General features: G+C 41.5%; 1 protein-coding gene and 1 long non-coding RNA gene across 2 annotated transcripts in view; one reads left to right on the forward strand and one right to left on the reverse strand.

The window, feature by feature from the left end:
• Positions 1-15,000, reverse strand: part of ltbp1 (latent transforming growth factor beta binding protein 1) — an 86,672-nt gene that overhangs the window by 56,808 nt on the left and 14,864 nt on the right. Inside the window, exons 3-4 of the mRNA XM_083545463.1 lie at positions 14,945-15,000; positions 2,154-2,317 (exon numbers count right to left, since the gene is read on the reverse strand). The exon at positions 14,945-15,000 is cut by the window's right edge and continues 245 nt beyond it. Of these exons, the coding sequence (XP_083401589.1) occupies positions 2,154-2,317; positions 14,945-15,000 (220 nt within the window). The remainder of the gene's footprint in view (positions 1-2,153; positions 2,318-14,944) is intronic.
• LOC310727957 lies at positions 7,286-9,404 on the forward strand. Its single transcript, XR_014534131.1, has 2 exons — positions 7,286-7,446; positions 7,479-9,404. It is a non-coding gene; the product is annotated as an uncharacterized lncRNA (long non-coding RNA).

Genomic DNA, 15,000 nt, shown 5'->3' on the forward strand with positions numbered 1-15,000 from the left:
CTGGTGTATGTGTGGTATATGGGTGGTAGCGGGTGGTGTATGGGTGGTATAAGGGTGGAGTACTGACCGTGTTGCGACTGGTGTATGTGTGGTATATGGGTGGTAGCGGGTGGTGTATGGGTGGTATATGGGTGGATTACTGACCGTGTAGCGGCTGGTGTATGTGTGGTATATGGGTGGTAGCGGGTGGTGTATGGGTGGTATATGGGTGGATTACTGACCGTGTTGCGGCTGGTGTATGTGTGGTATATGGGTGGTAGCGGGTGGTGTATGGGTGGTATATGGGTGGAGTACTAATCGTGTAGCGGCTGGTGTATGTGTGGTATATGGGTGGAGTACTGACCGTGTAGCAGGTGGTGTATGTGTGGTATATGGGTGGAGTACTGACCGTGTAGCGGGTGGTGTATGTGTGGTATAAGGGTGGTAGCGGGTGGTGTATGGGTGGTATATGGGTGAATTACTGACCGTGTTGCGGCTGGTGTATGTGTGGTATATGGGTGGTAGCGGCTGGTGTATGTGTGGTATATGGGTGGAGTACTAATCGTGTAGCGGCTGGTGTATGTGTGGTATATGGGTGGAGTACTGACCGTGTAGCGGGTGGTGTATGGGTGGTATATGGGTGGAGTACTGACCGTGTAGTGGGTGGTGTATGTGTGGTATATGGGTGGAGTACTGACCGTGTAGCGGGTGGTGTATGTGTGGTATAAGGGTGGTAGCGGGTGGTGTATGGGTGGTATATGGGTGGATTACTGACCGTGTTGCGGCAGGTGTATGTGTGGTATATGGGTGGTAGCGGGTGGTGTATGTGTGGTATATGGGTGGTAGCGGGTGGTGTATGGGTGGTATATGGGTGGATTACTGACCGTGTTGCGGCTGGTGTATGTGTGGTATATGGGTGGTAGCGGGTGGTGTATGGGTGGTATATGGGTGGAGTACTGACCGTGTTGCGGCTGGTGTATGTGTGGTATATGGGTGGTAGCGGGTGGTGTATGGGTGGTATATGGGTGGCGTACTAATCGTGTAGCGGCTGGTGTATGTGTGGTATATGGGTGGAGTACTGACCGTGTAGCCTCTGGTGTATGTGTGGTATATGGGTGGTAACGGGTGGTGTATGTGTGGTATATGGGTGGCGTACTAATCGTGTAGTGGCTGGTGTATGTGTGGTATATGGGTGGAGTACTGACCGTGTAGCCTCTGGTGTATGTGTGGTATAAGGGTGGTAGCGGGTGGTGTATGGGTGGTATATGGGTGGAGTACTGACCGTGTAGCGGCTGGTGTATGTGTGGTATATGGGTGGTAGCGGGTGGTGTATGTGTGGTATATGGGTGGCGTACTAATCGTGTAGCGGCTGGTGTATGTGTGGTATATGGGTGGAGTACTGACCGTGTTGCGACTGGTGTATGTGTGGTATATGGGTGGTAGCGGGTGGTGTATGGGTGGTATATGGGTGGATTACTGACCGTGTAGCGGCTGGTGTATGTGTGGTATATGGGTGGTAGCGGGTGGTGTATGGGTGGTATATGGGTGGAGTACTGACCGTGTTGCGACTGGTGTATGTGTGGTATATGGGTGGTAGCGGGTGGTGTATGGGTGGTATATGGGTGGAGTACTGACCGTGTTGCGACTGGTGTATGTGTGGTATATGGGTGGTAGCGGGTGGTGTATGGGTGGTATATGGGTGGATTACTGACCGTGTAGCGGCTGGTGTATGTGTGGTATATGGGTGGTAGCGGGTGGTGTATGGGTGGTATATGGGTGGAGTACTGACCGTGTTGCGACTGGTGTATGTGTGGTATATGGGTGGTAGCGGGTGGTGTATGGGTGGTATATGGGTGGATTACTGACCGTGTAGCGGCTGGTGTATGTGTGGTATATGGGTGGTAGCGGGTGGTGTATGGGTGGTATATGGGTGGATTACTGACCGTGTTGCGGCTGGTGTATGTGTGGTATATGGGTGGTAGCGGGTGGTGTATGGGTGGTATATTGGTGGATTACTGACCGTGTTGCGGCTGGTGTATGTGTGGTATATGGGTAGTAGCGGGTGGTGTATGCGTGGTATATGGGTGGAGTACTGACCGTGTAGCGGCTGGTGTATGTGTGGTATATGGGTGGTAGTGGGTGGTGTATGTGTGGTATATGGGTGGAGTACTGACCGTGTAGCGGGTGGTGTCCAGTGCTCAAAGGGATGCTGCGCTCAGGTGTGTATCCTACCCCATGCACCTGAGTGTGTGTGTTGTGTGGGGGATAAAACTTCGGCTTGATCACAAACTTCTGGCTTTTTCCATGTTGCATGTTTATGGAGACAGGATGCTGTACACTATGGAGAGGAACACACAAACACACAAACACACAAACACACACACACACACACACACACACACACACACACACACACACACAGATTAATAATTTTGATTTATGCATATGTGTTTTCTTCCTCACTTCCTGCCCTGAGGCTTTATGGAAAGTTTACAGGTGTGAACACGTAGCAGTGTGTGGTGGAGAAAATTAATCCTGACATACACAAACACACTCAAACACACACACACACACTCACACTTTCCTTCTTCAGAAGTGTGATCTGTGGTTCTTTTAGCTGTGTACAGTTGGAACTGAAGGGGTACACTATAGAGTAACTATTTTTTACAATTTCAAACACACACAAACACATACACACACACACACACACACACACACACACACACACACATATACAAACACACACACACATATATATATATACAAGCACACACATTTACACACACATTCATACATGCAAAAACATATATACACAAATACACACATACACAAACAAACACATACACAAACACACACATACACACAAATACAAACACACACACACACACACACACACACACACACACATATATACGCACAAATATACACATACACACATACACAAACACAGACACACACAAATACACACACATACACCCACACATATAAACAAACACATACATACAGTACATACCCATATTCACTTACAAAAACACACATATACACACATACACAAAAACACACAAGTACACAAACACACACACACACACAAACATACATTCGTACATACACACAAACAAACATAGACACACACACACACACACCCATATACACAAACACCTACATACAGTAAATACACAAACACATACACAAACACAGACCTACAGTACACACATATATACACACATACACATATACACACACAAGTACACACACATACACGCACACACACACATACACAAACATATACATACACACACAAACACATAAATACATGCACAAACACACAGACATACACACCCGGACTACAGAAAATGGAATTATACAAAGATGCTGTTTGTGGACTACAGTTTAGCGTTCAACACAATAATTCCCTCAACGCTTACCTCTAGTTGGAGGTCCTGGGACTCAGCCTGCCGCTGTGTCAATAGATCTCCAACTTACTGACAGACAGACCACAAGCCGTACGGATGGGCAAACACATCTCATCCACGCTCTGGAGCTCCCCAGGGTTGTGTTCTGAGCCCCCTGCTGTACTAACTGTACACATATGACTGTGTGGCCACTTCCAACACTGTTGTGGTGGGCCTGATCTCCAACAATGACGAGACGGCCTACATACAAAGGGTTAAAAAGCTGGAGAGAACAATCTTCTCCTGAACATCAGTAAGACTAATAAGTTGACCGTAGACTTCAGCACAAAGCAGGAGCGGTCATACCAACCGCTAAACATCAACGGGACCCCAGTGGAGAGAGTAGACAGTTTCCGGTACCTAGGTGTTCACATCACATAGGACCTGTCTTGGTCCTGCCACATCAACAACCTGGTGAAGAAGCCCGGCAGCATGTGTACCATCCGAGACGCTCTCAGGTGCTAAAGACCTTTTACACCTGCACCATTGAGAGCGTTCTGACGGGTAGCATTACTTCCTGGTTCGGGAACAGCACCATGCAGGACAGGCGAGCCCTCCAGAGGGTGGTGCGTTCAGCTAAATATACCATCCACACCGAGCTCCCTGACCTGCAGGACATCAACAGCTCACAGTGAGCTCACTCAGACATACCAACAATGGACTCTTCTCTTTGTTAAGTTCAGGAAAACGCTTCTGCTCATTGACAGAGAACACAGAGAGAACGAGGAGGAGTTTTTTCTCACAGGCCATTCAGAGTTTTAACCAGGAAACACCCAGGACCTAGAACTGGACCTCTCTCTCCATCATCACACCTTTTCTGCACATTTTTTTGCACTATGACACTTTAACTCTGGACTGCACAGTGTCACTTTATACCACACCACACTGCACAGTGTCACTTTATACCACACCACACTGCACAGTGTCACTTTATACCACACCACACTGCACAGTGTCACTTTATACCACACCACACTGCACAGTGTCACTTTATACCACACCACACTGCACAGTGTCACTTTATACCACACCACACTGCACATGGACACTTTATACCACACCACACTGCACAGTGTCACTTTATACCACACCACACTGCACAGTGTCACTTTATACCACACCACACTGCACAGTGTCACTTTATACCACACCACACTGCACAGTGTCACTTAATACCACACCACACTGCACAGTGTCACTTTATACCACACCACACTGCACATGGACACTTTATACCACACCACACTGCACATGGACACTTTATACCACACCACACTGCACAGTGTCACTTTATACCACACCACACTGCACAGTGTCACTTTATACCACACCACACTGCACATGGACACTTTATACCACACCACACTGCACAGTGTCACTTTATACCACATCACACTGCACATGGACACTTTATACCACATCACACTGCACATGGACACTTTATACCACATCACACTGCACATGGACACTTTATACCACATCACACTGCACAGTGACACATTATACCACACCACATTGTACATGGACACTTTATACCACACCACACTGCACATGGACACTTTATACCACACCACACTGCACATGGACACTTTATACCACACCACACCGCACATGGACACTTTATACCACATCACACTGCACATGGACACTTTAAGGACAATCACTAAATCACTATAATTTGTACTTCCAATATCTGCCCCACTGATTCATGTATATACATATATTTTCATATTTATTCCATAATTTATACTTTATATTTATCTACTTTATTCTTTTTATCCTTAATTCTATTCCTTTTTATGCTTAAACTATACACCTATACACAAACACATACCCACAGACACACGCACACACACACACACACACACACACACACACACACACACACACACACACACACACACACACACAGGCGATCAAAATTAGAGAACAATTTATAAACAATTGAACAATTCTGAAATAATGTGATCTTCACTGCTCAACAGTTGAGGGAGTTTTTGTCGTGTCTATACCATGCTACCAGAACACCTCCACAAAATAACTAATACATTTCCAAAAAAAACATTATGTTGCAGAAAACACACTGATCAAAATTAGAGAACAACAATGACTGTAGCATGGAAAAAGATTACAACAACATGTTCTGAAGGTTACAACAGTCAGTAATTAGTAGGAAGTGTCCAGGCCTCTGCTCTGAATGACTTCAGCACATCTGCAGCCACAGGACAGCACCAGTCTCTCACACTGCTCTAGTGTGATTTTGGTCCACTCTTCTTCCAGTCTCCTCCACAGTTGGGTGACTGTAGTGGGTTTCTTGTCCATAACTTTGTCACCAAGGATTTTCCAGAGGTTCTCTATTGGGTTGAGATCAGGACTCTGGGCAGGTCATGGCATTATTTCAATGTTTTCAGTTTTAAGGAACTGCTTTACCCGTTTTGCTGTGTGACATGGAGCGTTGTCCTGTATGAACACTGCGGGCTGATTGGGTGATGAACGCAGGGAAGGAACCATATGTTGTTAAAGAAGGTTCTGATAAACATTTGCATTCACTCTGCCATGTAGCTGTATAAGAGGCCCAACTCCTGCTGCAGAAAACATGCCCCAAACCATCACACTTCCTCCTCTACTTTTCACTGACTTCTTTACACACTTTGGGTTCAGTCTTTCTCCAGTTTGTCGCCGAACATAATGTTTCCCATCGGACCCAAATAAATTAAACTTGCTTTCATCACTGAAGTGAACTTTGGACCAGTTCTCCTCTGTCCACACAACATGCTCCTCAGCAAAGCTTAGTCTAGCCTTTTGATTCTTTCTGCTAATGAGAGGTTTGGTCACTGCAGAGTGGCTTTCAGTCCAAATGCTCTTAAACGTCGAGACACTGTATGACGAGACAGATCCTTACCCTGTTCAGCGCTGAACTGGTGAGCAATTCCAGCTGCAGTGTGGAAACGATTGCCCATTGAGATCCTCCGCAGGATCCTGTCCTCTCTTGTATTTGTCTTCCGTGGACGACCAGCCTTCTTGGTGGACTTGAATGAGTTTGTGATGATGTAAAGATTCAATATTCTTGAAATCACAGATTTGGAACGACCAGCTTGTCTTGCTATGGCTGATAGGGTCGTCCCTTTGGCCTTCATCTGGACAACCTGCTGCCGGAGGCGTTCACTCACTTTAGAACGGCGCACCATCTTGCAGAGTCGGTGAAACTGGAAGTTAGGCTGCCAGTTAAATAGGGGTTGCCAGATAATCAAGGAAATTAGCACCAGGTACCAGATTAACACCAGTAACTGGGAGGAATCTGAAAGTGTTCTCTAATTTTGATCAGTGTGTTTTCTGGAAAATAATGTTTTTTTTAAATGCCTTAGTTATTTTGTGGAGGTGTTCTGGTAGCATGATATAGACACGACAAAAACTCCTTCAACTGCTGAGCAGTGAAGATCACATTATTTCAGAATTGTTCAATTGTTTATAAATTGTTCTCTAATTTTGATCGGCAGTGTATATATATATATACACACACACATATTCAAACAAACACATACATGCACATACACACATATACAACCACATACAAATACACATATATACACAAACAAACAGACACACACAACACATACACACACATACATCCCCCCCCAACCACACACACACACACACACACACACACATATACACACACACACACACACACACTCACACACACACAGTCATAACAATATGTTCTGAAACACAGACTTTGTTTTCAGCAGCACTTTAAAGTCTGGCAGTCAGAAAGTGTGGCCTCTGGAACCTGATATGAATCTGAAACTGTGCGTATAAACGTGTGTGTGTGTGTGTGTGTGTGTGTGTGTGTGTGTGTGTGTGTGTCCTGTTCTCTCAGCTGTGTGTATAACAGCATCTAACTTGGCTTGGGATTGAAAGCATTCTGTCGGAACCAAGGAAAGAGAGGATGAGTGTATCTGTGTGTGTGTGTGTGTGTGTGTGTGTGTGTGTGTGTGTGTGTGTGTGTGTGTGTGTGTGTGTGTGTGTGTGTGTGTGTGTGTAAAGGTTAAGTGTTCTGGCGTGTGTTAGCGTTTTAGTCGCCTCAGGAAGCTAAAATCATAACACAGCTCAGCGTTTGGAGGAAGAATCTTCTGTAAGTGATGTAGTAGAAACTCAACCCCCGAGATCAGACATGGAAACGTGATCGGATGCAGAGATTTCAATAATAATTTATTATTTTATTCAGAAATAATAATTCATAAATTGTTCAGTATCCAGTAGAATAGGGAGGAGATTATCTCCATTTATATGCAGATATACCTGGCACCTGAAGATTCACGGGATAAATGTTGTGTATATATATAGAGAGATATTGTTAAATCCCAGTCAGAATCCGATCAAAGAGATCCAGAATCAGATCTTTTCTGGTACTGTGGCAGCCATTTTGTTTAAATGTACACAAACATTCAGTTTACTACCCAAAAAAAATCCAAAATGGCTGCCGCAGGACCACCAAAAACACACTGATCTAAAGTAAAAAAAACATGTATAACATTCTCTATATATTTTCAAAAGTATGTGCACCCCTGACCATCAAACCCTGACTGTCCCAATGTTTCATTTCAGATGTATTCCTCCCACTGGTTCCAGCTGTATAATGGCCTCTGCCACTCTTCTATGCAGACTTTCCACTAGATTCTGGGGCATGGTCTCATATCATATGTAATTTTGGTTTTGTGAACTCCAGGTAAACATCAGCAATGGTGAGAATCATCTGTTTTAAAGAACATGAGGTTAATGAGAAGGAATCACAGAGATGATCACCACACACAGACCATTAAAAAATGAGATGCTGGTGTTGTAGAACATAAATAAAATGCATGAGGAGGAGATACTTCACCTGGTAGACTTTAATGTCACACCTGTAAGACAGGGAGATGATGTCCATCAAATTCCTTGGATGGCTGATCCACATGGAATAAACAGAAATGTACCACCAACATAAAGGAACGTTCTGAAGGTCTGATGTTCCCATTTTCATTTACAGGCTTGATATCTTTGAAAGGTTTTACACTAAAACTTTGATAATTTGAGCTCCTGGTGAGATCAGACAATGATATTAGATAAGAGAAGAAGTCTCCAGTTTGAGTTCTTCCCAAAGATCTTTCACTGGGGTTGAGGAGGTCAGGGCTCTTTACGGGAAGCTTGAGTTCTTTCACTCCAATCTTCACACCAACAGCCATGACTTCATGGAGCTCAGGATTTCCAGCATCATGCTGTAGCAGGAACAAGTTTGGGGAAATTTTGAGTGCTTCTAAAGAACAGTTTGGAGAAGAACCTTATATGGGTGAGATGGTCAGGGGTGCACATAGTTTCGAGTGTATAATGTAGATGTTTATGAGTCGACAGACAAGTCTCAGTGGTGGTCTACTAACCGTGACCTCTGATCTCCATGTAAACAGATACATAGAGACACAAGAACTAGACGGGCATTTTTAAGATAAGACTCTGGGAACCCGGAGTGTATTTACATCTGTGTGTGTGTGTGTGTGTGTGTGTGTGTGTGTGTGTGTGTGTGTGTGTGTTACATGGAGATCAGCGAGTCATGGACTTCCTTGGGCGTTTTTATATTTAGTAAAACCGCATTTCTCCAGACTCTCCACAAACACAGCGCCACCATGCGTTTTGATTGGCTGAGAGCATCAGAAACGATGACAAGAACAACAACAACAACAAAAAGAAAAGAATCACAAACATTCCTCAGACGCAGCGATCTTTCACATCAAACAGCAGGAGAAACCAGACGCGTCTGTGGGAAATGTTTTTGAGAGGTTTTTTCTGGAAATGAGATTTTTTTGGATAAACATGGACAAATAAATAAATAATGGAAAAAAAAGAATAAATAAATAATTTGGTAAGAAGAGGAAGGGGGAATAACTAACATCAAAAACCGTGGGTCTTGGAGAACAGAGGAAAAGAAAAGAAAAGAAATAGGAGAAAAAATACTAAATTAAAATAGAATAAAAATGTTAAAAATAAAAACATAAACAAATAAATAAAGTAAAACAAAATTTTACAGAAAGCTAAATTCAATTGAAATAATATCTGACTACCAAACGGTTCTGATTCACATCCCAGTCACAGCTCAGTTTGTGATTTAGATCAGAAGAGTCAAAAATAATCCAATGTTCACTACAGTGTTTAAATTCTAATGGAACTTCTTCAGTCAGGTCTAATGAGAGACATGAGGCTGCTCCAAATGGCATTTTTTTCCATTTTCTTTCTCTTCTAATAAAAATAAATATAAATAAATATAAATATATATATATATGGGTTTTAGCTTGGGCATCTGTGGTCTAGACAACAGGTTTATAATACATAATAAATAAATAAACACTAATGTGATATAATGGGATATAATGTGAAATAATGGGATATAATGGGAAATAATGGGAAATAATGGGATATAATGGGATATAATGGGAAATAATGGGATATAATGGGAAATAATGGGATATAATGGGATATAATGGGATATAATGGGAAATAATGGGATATAATGTGAAATAATGGGATATAATGGGATATAATGGGAAATAATGGGATATAATGGGATATAATGGGAAATAATGGGATATAATGGGATATAATGGGAAATAATGGGATATAATGGGATATAATGGGAAATAATGGGATATAATGGGATATAATGGGATATAATGGGAAATAATGGGATATAATGGGAAATAATGGGATATAATGGGATATAATGGGAAATAATGGGATATAATGGGAAATAATGGGATATAATGGGATTAATGGGAAATAATGGGATATAATGGGATATAATGGGATATAATGGGATATAATGGGAAATAATGGGATATAATGGGAAATAATGGGATATAATGGGATATAATGGGAAATAATGGGATATAATGGGATATAATGGGAAATAATTGGATATAATGGGAAATAATGGGATATAATGGGAAATAATGGGATATAATGGGAAATAATTGGATATAATGGGAAATAATGGGATATAATGGGATATATGGGATATAATGGGAAATAATGGGATATAATGGGATATAATGGGAAATAATGGCATCCAGTGAACTAACGAATGTTTCATGTAGATTTTGTGGCCTTAAAAAAACTCGGCACGTCAACAGATCAGATCGCAGGTGAAGTTGATCATTATTAAGAAATGACTGTACACTTCCCCATACTGATCCCCGCTCTCTAAGACTCCGGGGTAGGTTAGCTCCATCTCCACTTTATTGACCATATTTGACAATATCAGTCTCCCAGTCCCAGATGACGACACTATTGTAAATTGAAAATATCACCAAGTTAACGCATCTCCATCGCAAGTCAGGGACTTCCTGCAAATGTTTTTACCCTAGTTACTACTCTTTAATATATATATATATATATATATATATATATATATATATATATATATATATATATATATATATATATATATATAAAATAGATAAATGTCAATTAACTAGAAGTTCAGGTGTGAATAGTGGATTGTGATCGGTGGAAGATCAGGTGTGAGTGCAGAGTGTTGGGATGGGTTACAAATGGGGATGGGTTCCCCTTCTGGTTCCTCTCAATGTTTCTTCCTCATAACATCTAAGGGAGTTTTTCCTTCACCACAGTCGCCACGGCTGCTCATCAGGGATAAACACACACCGTTCACCTTCACTGTGGATTTCTGTAAAGCTGCTTTGACACGACGTCTGTTGTAAAAAGCGCAATAGAAATAAACTTGACTTGTTGGTAGTTTGTGTTTGTTAGTTGAATCTAAATGAATGTGCTGCTTATAAACATCTGTAACCATAGTAACATCCAGTTCCAGTTCCATCCAGAGTGAGATGGTGATTGTACACGTGTCCTAATGACCTCCATGGAGGAGTTTAGCGTGTGGAGGAACTTCTGTTGTGGGATTTTTATAAACAGCTCGAAGCACAAGATAAAAGCAAAACATTTAAATAAATAAAAAACTAAAAAAAAAATCAGGAGTTAAAATGGTAGAACTTCAACAGCTTCATTATTAGTCCATCCATTGGTCCATCAGTCTCTCATTCACTACACTACTTTATCTGTTTGTGAGATTCGGAGAAGCAGAAGTGTAGATGGATGAAATGAAAATGATGGTAATTTTGATCCTTTCAGTCAGTTTTACTCTGCAAACATCAACAACAGCTTGAACTCCTCAATGCTGGAAGTGATCATGGTATGAGGTGATCATCTACAACTGGGTGTGAGACCTTCCACCATTCTAATGCTCTCTGCTTCACCTCAGGACCTTCATCACCTCCACATCTCCACTAACATCCTGGAGCACCTCACACCTCCATACACATTATATTGCCTGCTCCCCCTCAGTGTTGTTGTGTGGATGGAAGATAACGGTGATAAAGGAGCAGCTGGAAGAAGAGGTGAATAATTAAAGGGGTGAGATGAAGAGACGAGGATCTGAGGATCAGAGTGACACTTCAAAGTGAAAACAAAGTACAGTGAGGACATGAACTCCAGCCTGGATAGATGAAAAATGCAGGTGTGTAATAGAAGAACAAGAGACACACACACACACACACACACACACACACACACACACATTGGGACTCCTGTAGATCAGGAGGATAACCCACAGAGCACCTGAGCTTTAAAAGTGAAGGAACATAAACTTCTCCTCACCCTGAAGAAAACGATCTGTTAATTAGAACCATGTTGCCATGGAAATGCTGGTGTATCAGAACACACTGCGCTACTCTCAGAGAATTCATCAACACCTCTCTGCTAGGAGTTCCTAACCAAACACTGCTACATTATAGTTCCCAGGTCAGGGATTAAAGGTTAAATACACCACTCAGTGACAGACGCTTCATTACTTCACCTTCTACTCTCCCACAGCTTAATTCTCCCTGGAGCTCAAAGGTTTATTATTCAAACATTTCATCATCAATATATACAATAATCTCCTCCATTTATTATACGACAGACAGACAGACAGACAGACAGACAGACAGACAGACAGACAGACAGACAGATAGACAGATAGATAGATAGATAGATAGATAGATAGATAGATAGATAGATAGATAGATAGATAGATAGATAGATAGATAGATAGATAGATAGACAGACTGATTCACAAGGTCAGTGATGATGTTGGGAAGGAACTGGACTCTCTGATGATAGTGTCTGAAAGGAGGATGTTGTCCAAAGTACAATCTATCTTGGAGAACTTCTCCCACCCACTACATTAAACACTGGTCAGTCTGAGGAGGACATTCAGTGACAGACTCTTCTGAGGGTTCCACAGCTGCTCCACCAGATAGATGTTAAACGTTAAAGATCATATAAATATAGTTATAGATTTTCATGCCACACTTATTTATTGTTTATGTCTTTGGAAATGATGTGCAATAATTTCAGTGCAATAATAATTAGTTAGATGTGAATAAATAACTTTTATAACTATTATTGTAGTCTGACTTTCTGTTGTCACTGCTGCTACACATTTCACTTAATATATACCTTCATATCTATTTTTATTTATATTTTTACTTTAATCTTTTTTTTTTTTTTTTTTTTATCTTTTTCTGGTCAGCAACTGCAACCAAACTATTTCCCTCTGGGATCAATAAAATATTCAGATTCTGAAAATGATTTATTGTGCTTTTATTTAAAAAAATATTTCATGTTGATATTTTTATTATGTTGTTATTTAGCTTTATGTCACTGTTATTATTTCTATATGAATATTATATACATTACATTTCAGTTAAGTTTCTTTATATTTATTTTTTATTTTAAACTCACAACAACATTATTATTATTATTAGAAATGAAAAATCTATAAATAATAATAATAATAATAATAATAATAATTGCATTTCTTTTTGGACAATAATAATAAGTAATAAATAATAAAATAATCAGTAATATCATGTTTATAAGGTTTACGGTTAAAGCATTTACCATTTTTAGACAAAAATAAAATATGTTTTTACTATTATTATTATTATTATTATTATTATTATTATTATTATTATTATTAATATCTACAAAATTATAATTAAATCCATCAAATATTACACAAGCTGCAGTAACACAATTCTACCAGAGAGGTCAGAAAATCCCTGAAAGTTACATACTGCAGCTCTAAGACTAAACCAATCTTTCTGAGTTTCCTTCAGCATCTGAGAGTGATTCAGACCTGCTGTAAGAGCAGAGAAGGAAAAAAAAGAAGGGAAAGAGAAATCAGCTTTAGAGGACGCAGATCTGGTAACAATTAGCTTTAAGGGAAAAAAAACGCCCGCTCCTCGGAGAGCACACACGTCATTAACGTCTGCTTTAAAAAACTCACTCATCAATAATCAGCGTCAGAAGGAGGAGGAGGAAAATGAGGAGGAGGTGGAGAAGGAGGAGGAAGAGGAGGAGGAATGCTCCGGGAACGTCTGAGACACTGAGTCATGGAGAGAAGTCAAAGAGTACATTCAGGTGAAAAGTAAAATGTGGATGCACTCGCTTCTCCCCCACTGAGTCATCATCATCAGGAAGAGAGATGGAGAAAGGGACAGACAGAGAGACGGAGAGACAGAGAGATGGAGAGAGGGAGGAACAGAGAGACAGAGAGAGGGAAAGACAGAGAGACAGAGAGAGGGAGAGACAGAAAGAGGGAGCAGCAAAGAGAAAGAGAGAGAGAGACAGAGAGATGCAGAAAGGGAGAGAGGTCGAGATAGAGAGAGAGAGAGAGAGAGAGAGAGAGAGAGAGAGAGAGAGAGAGAGAGAGAGAGAGAGAGAGAGAGAGATGGTGAGCACAGAGTGAAGTCTGGACACTACATGAGCACTACACAGGGTCACATCTCTAGTTTAGAGACTAGTTTGATGACACACCAACAGGTGGCAACACAAGGCTGCACACACAGTCCCAGGAAGCACCGGACTTCATAAATCAGTATGTACATTATCCTGTGTACATCTGGAGCTGTGCAACTGGTACTATTCTACTATTCACCATTTTCCCGAAGATGAAGATCCGGCTCACCGTTTTGACCCCATTGTGGAGATCCGATGCGAATAGCAGAAGGTCCTTCACGCTTTGAAAAAAAGACTTCCAGCACACACTGCAAAAAAACACTAGGAGGCGCTGTATTGCTACGCAAGGGGACTATTTTAAAGGTCATTGTGTGGAAAAGTAGATAAATAAAGTACTTTCTTGGAAACAGAGCGAAACTTTATGATTCCACCTGGTGTATGTACAGTAATCTCCCACTTTCCCGCGGTTGGAATCTCGCGCCCCGGTTTATCACCGAATTGCATTTGCCACATCACTAATTACGGTGCTCAGGTGACACCAATACATGATGCTGGTGGAGAAAAAGGTTTCCTGACATTTTCCTGACATTCACGACTTTTGTTGTTCAGCCCCTGCACACACACACACACACACACACACACACACACACACACACACACACACACATTACTGTTACAGTACTTACTGTTGCTGAAAGGGGATTGGCTGTTGGCTGTTAGGCGCCGCCTTCATGGTGAGGGT

Source organism: Silurus aristotelis (genome assembly GCF_946808225.1).
Source record: "Silurus aristotelis genome assembly, chromosome: 6".
Classification (NCBI taxonomy): Eukaryota; Metazoa; Chordata; class Actinopteri; order Siluriformes; family Siluridae; genus Silurus; species Silurus aristotelis.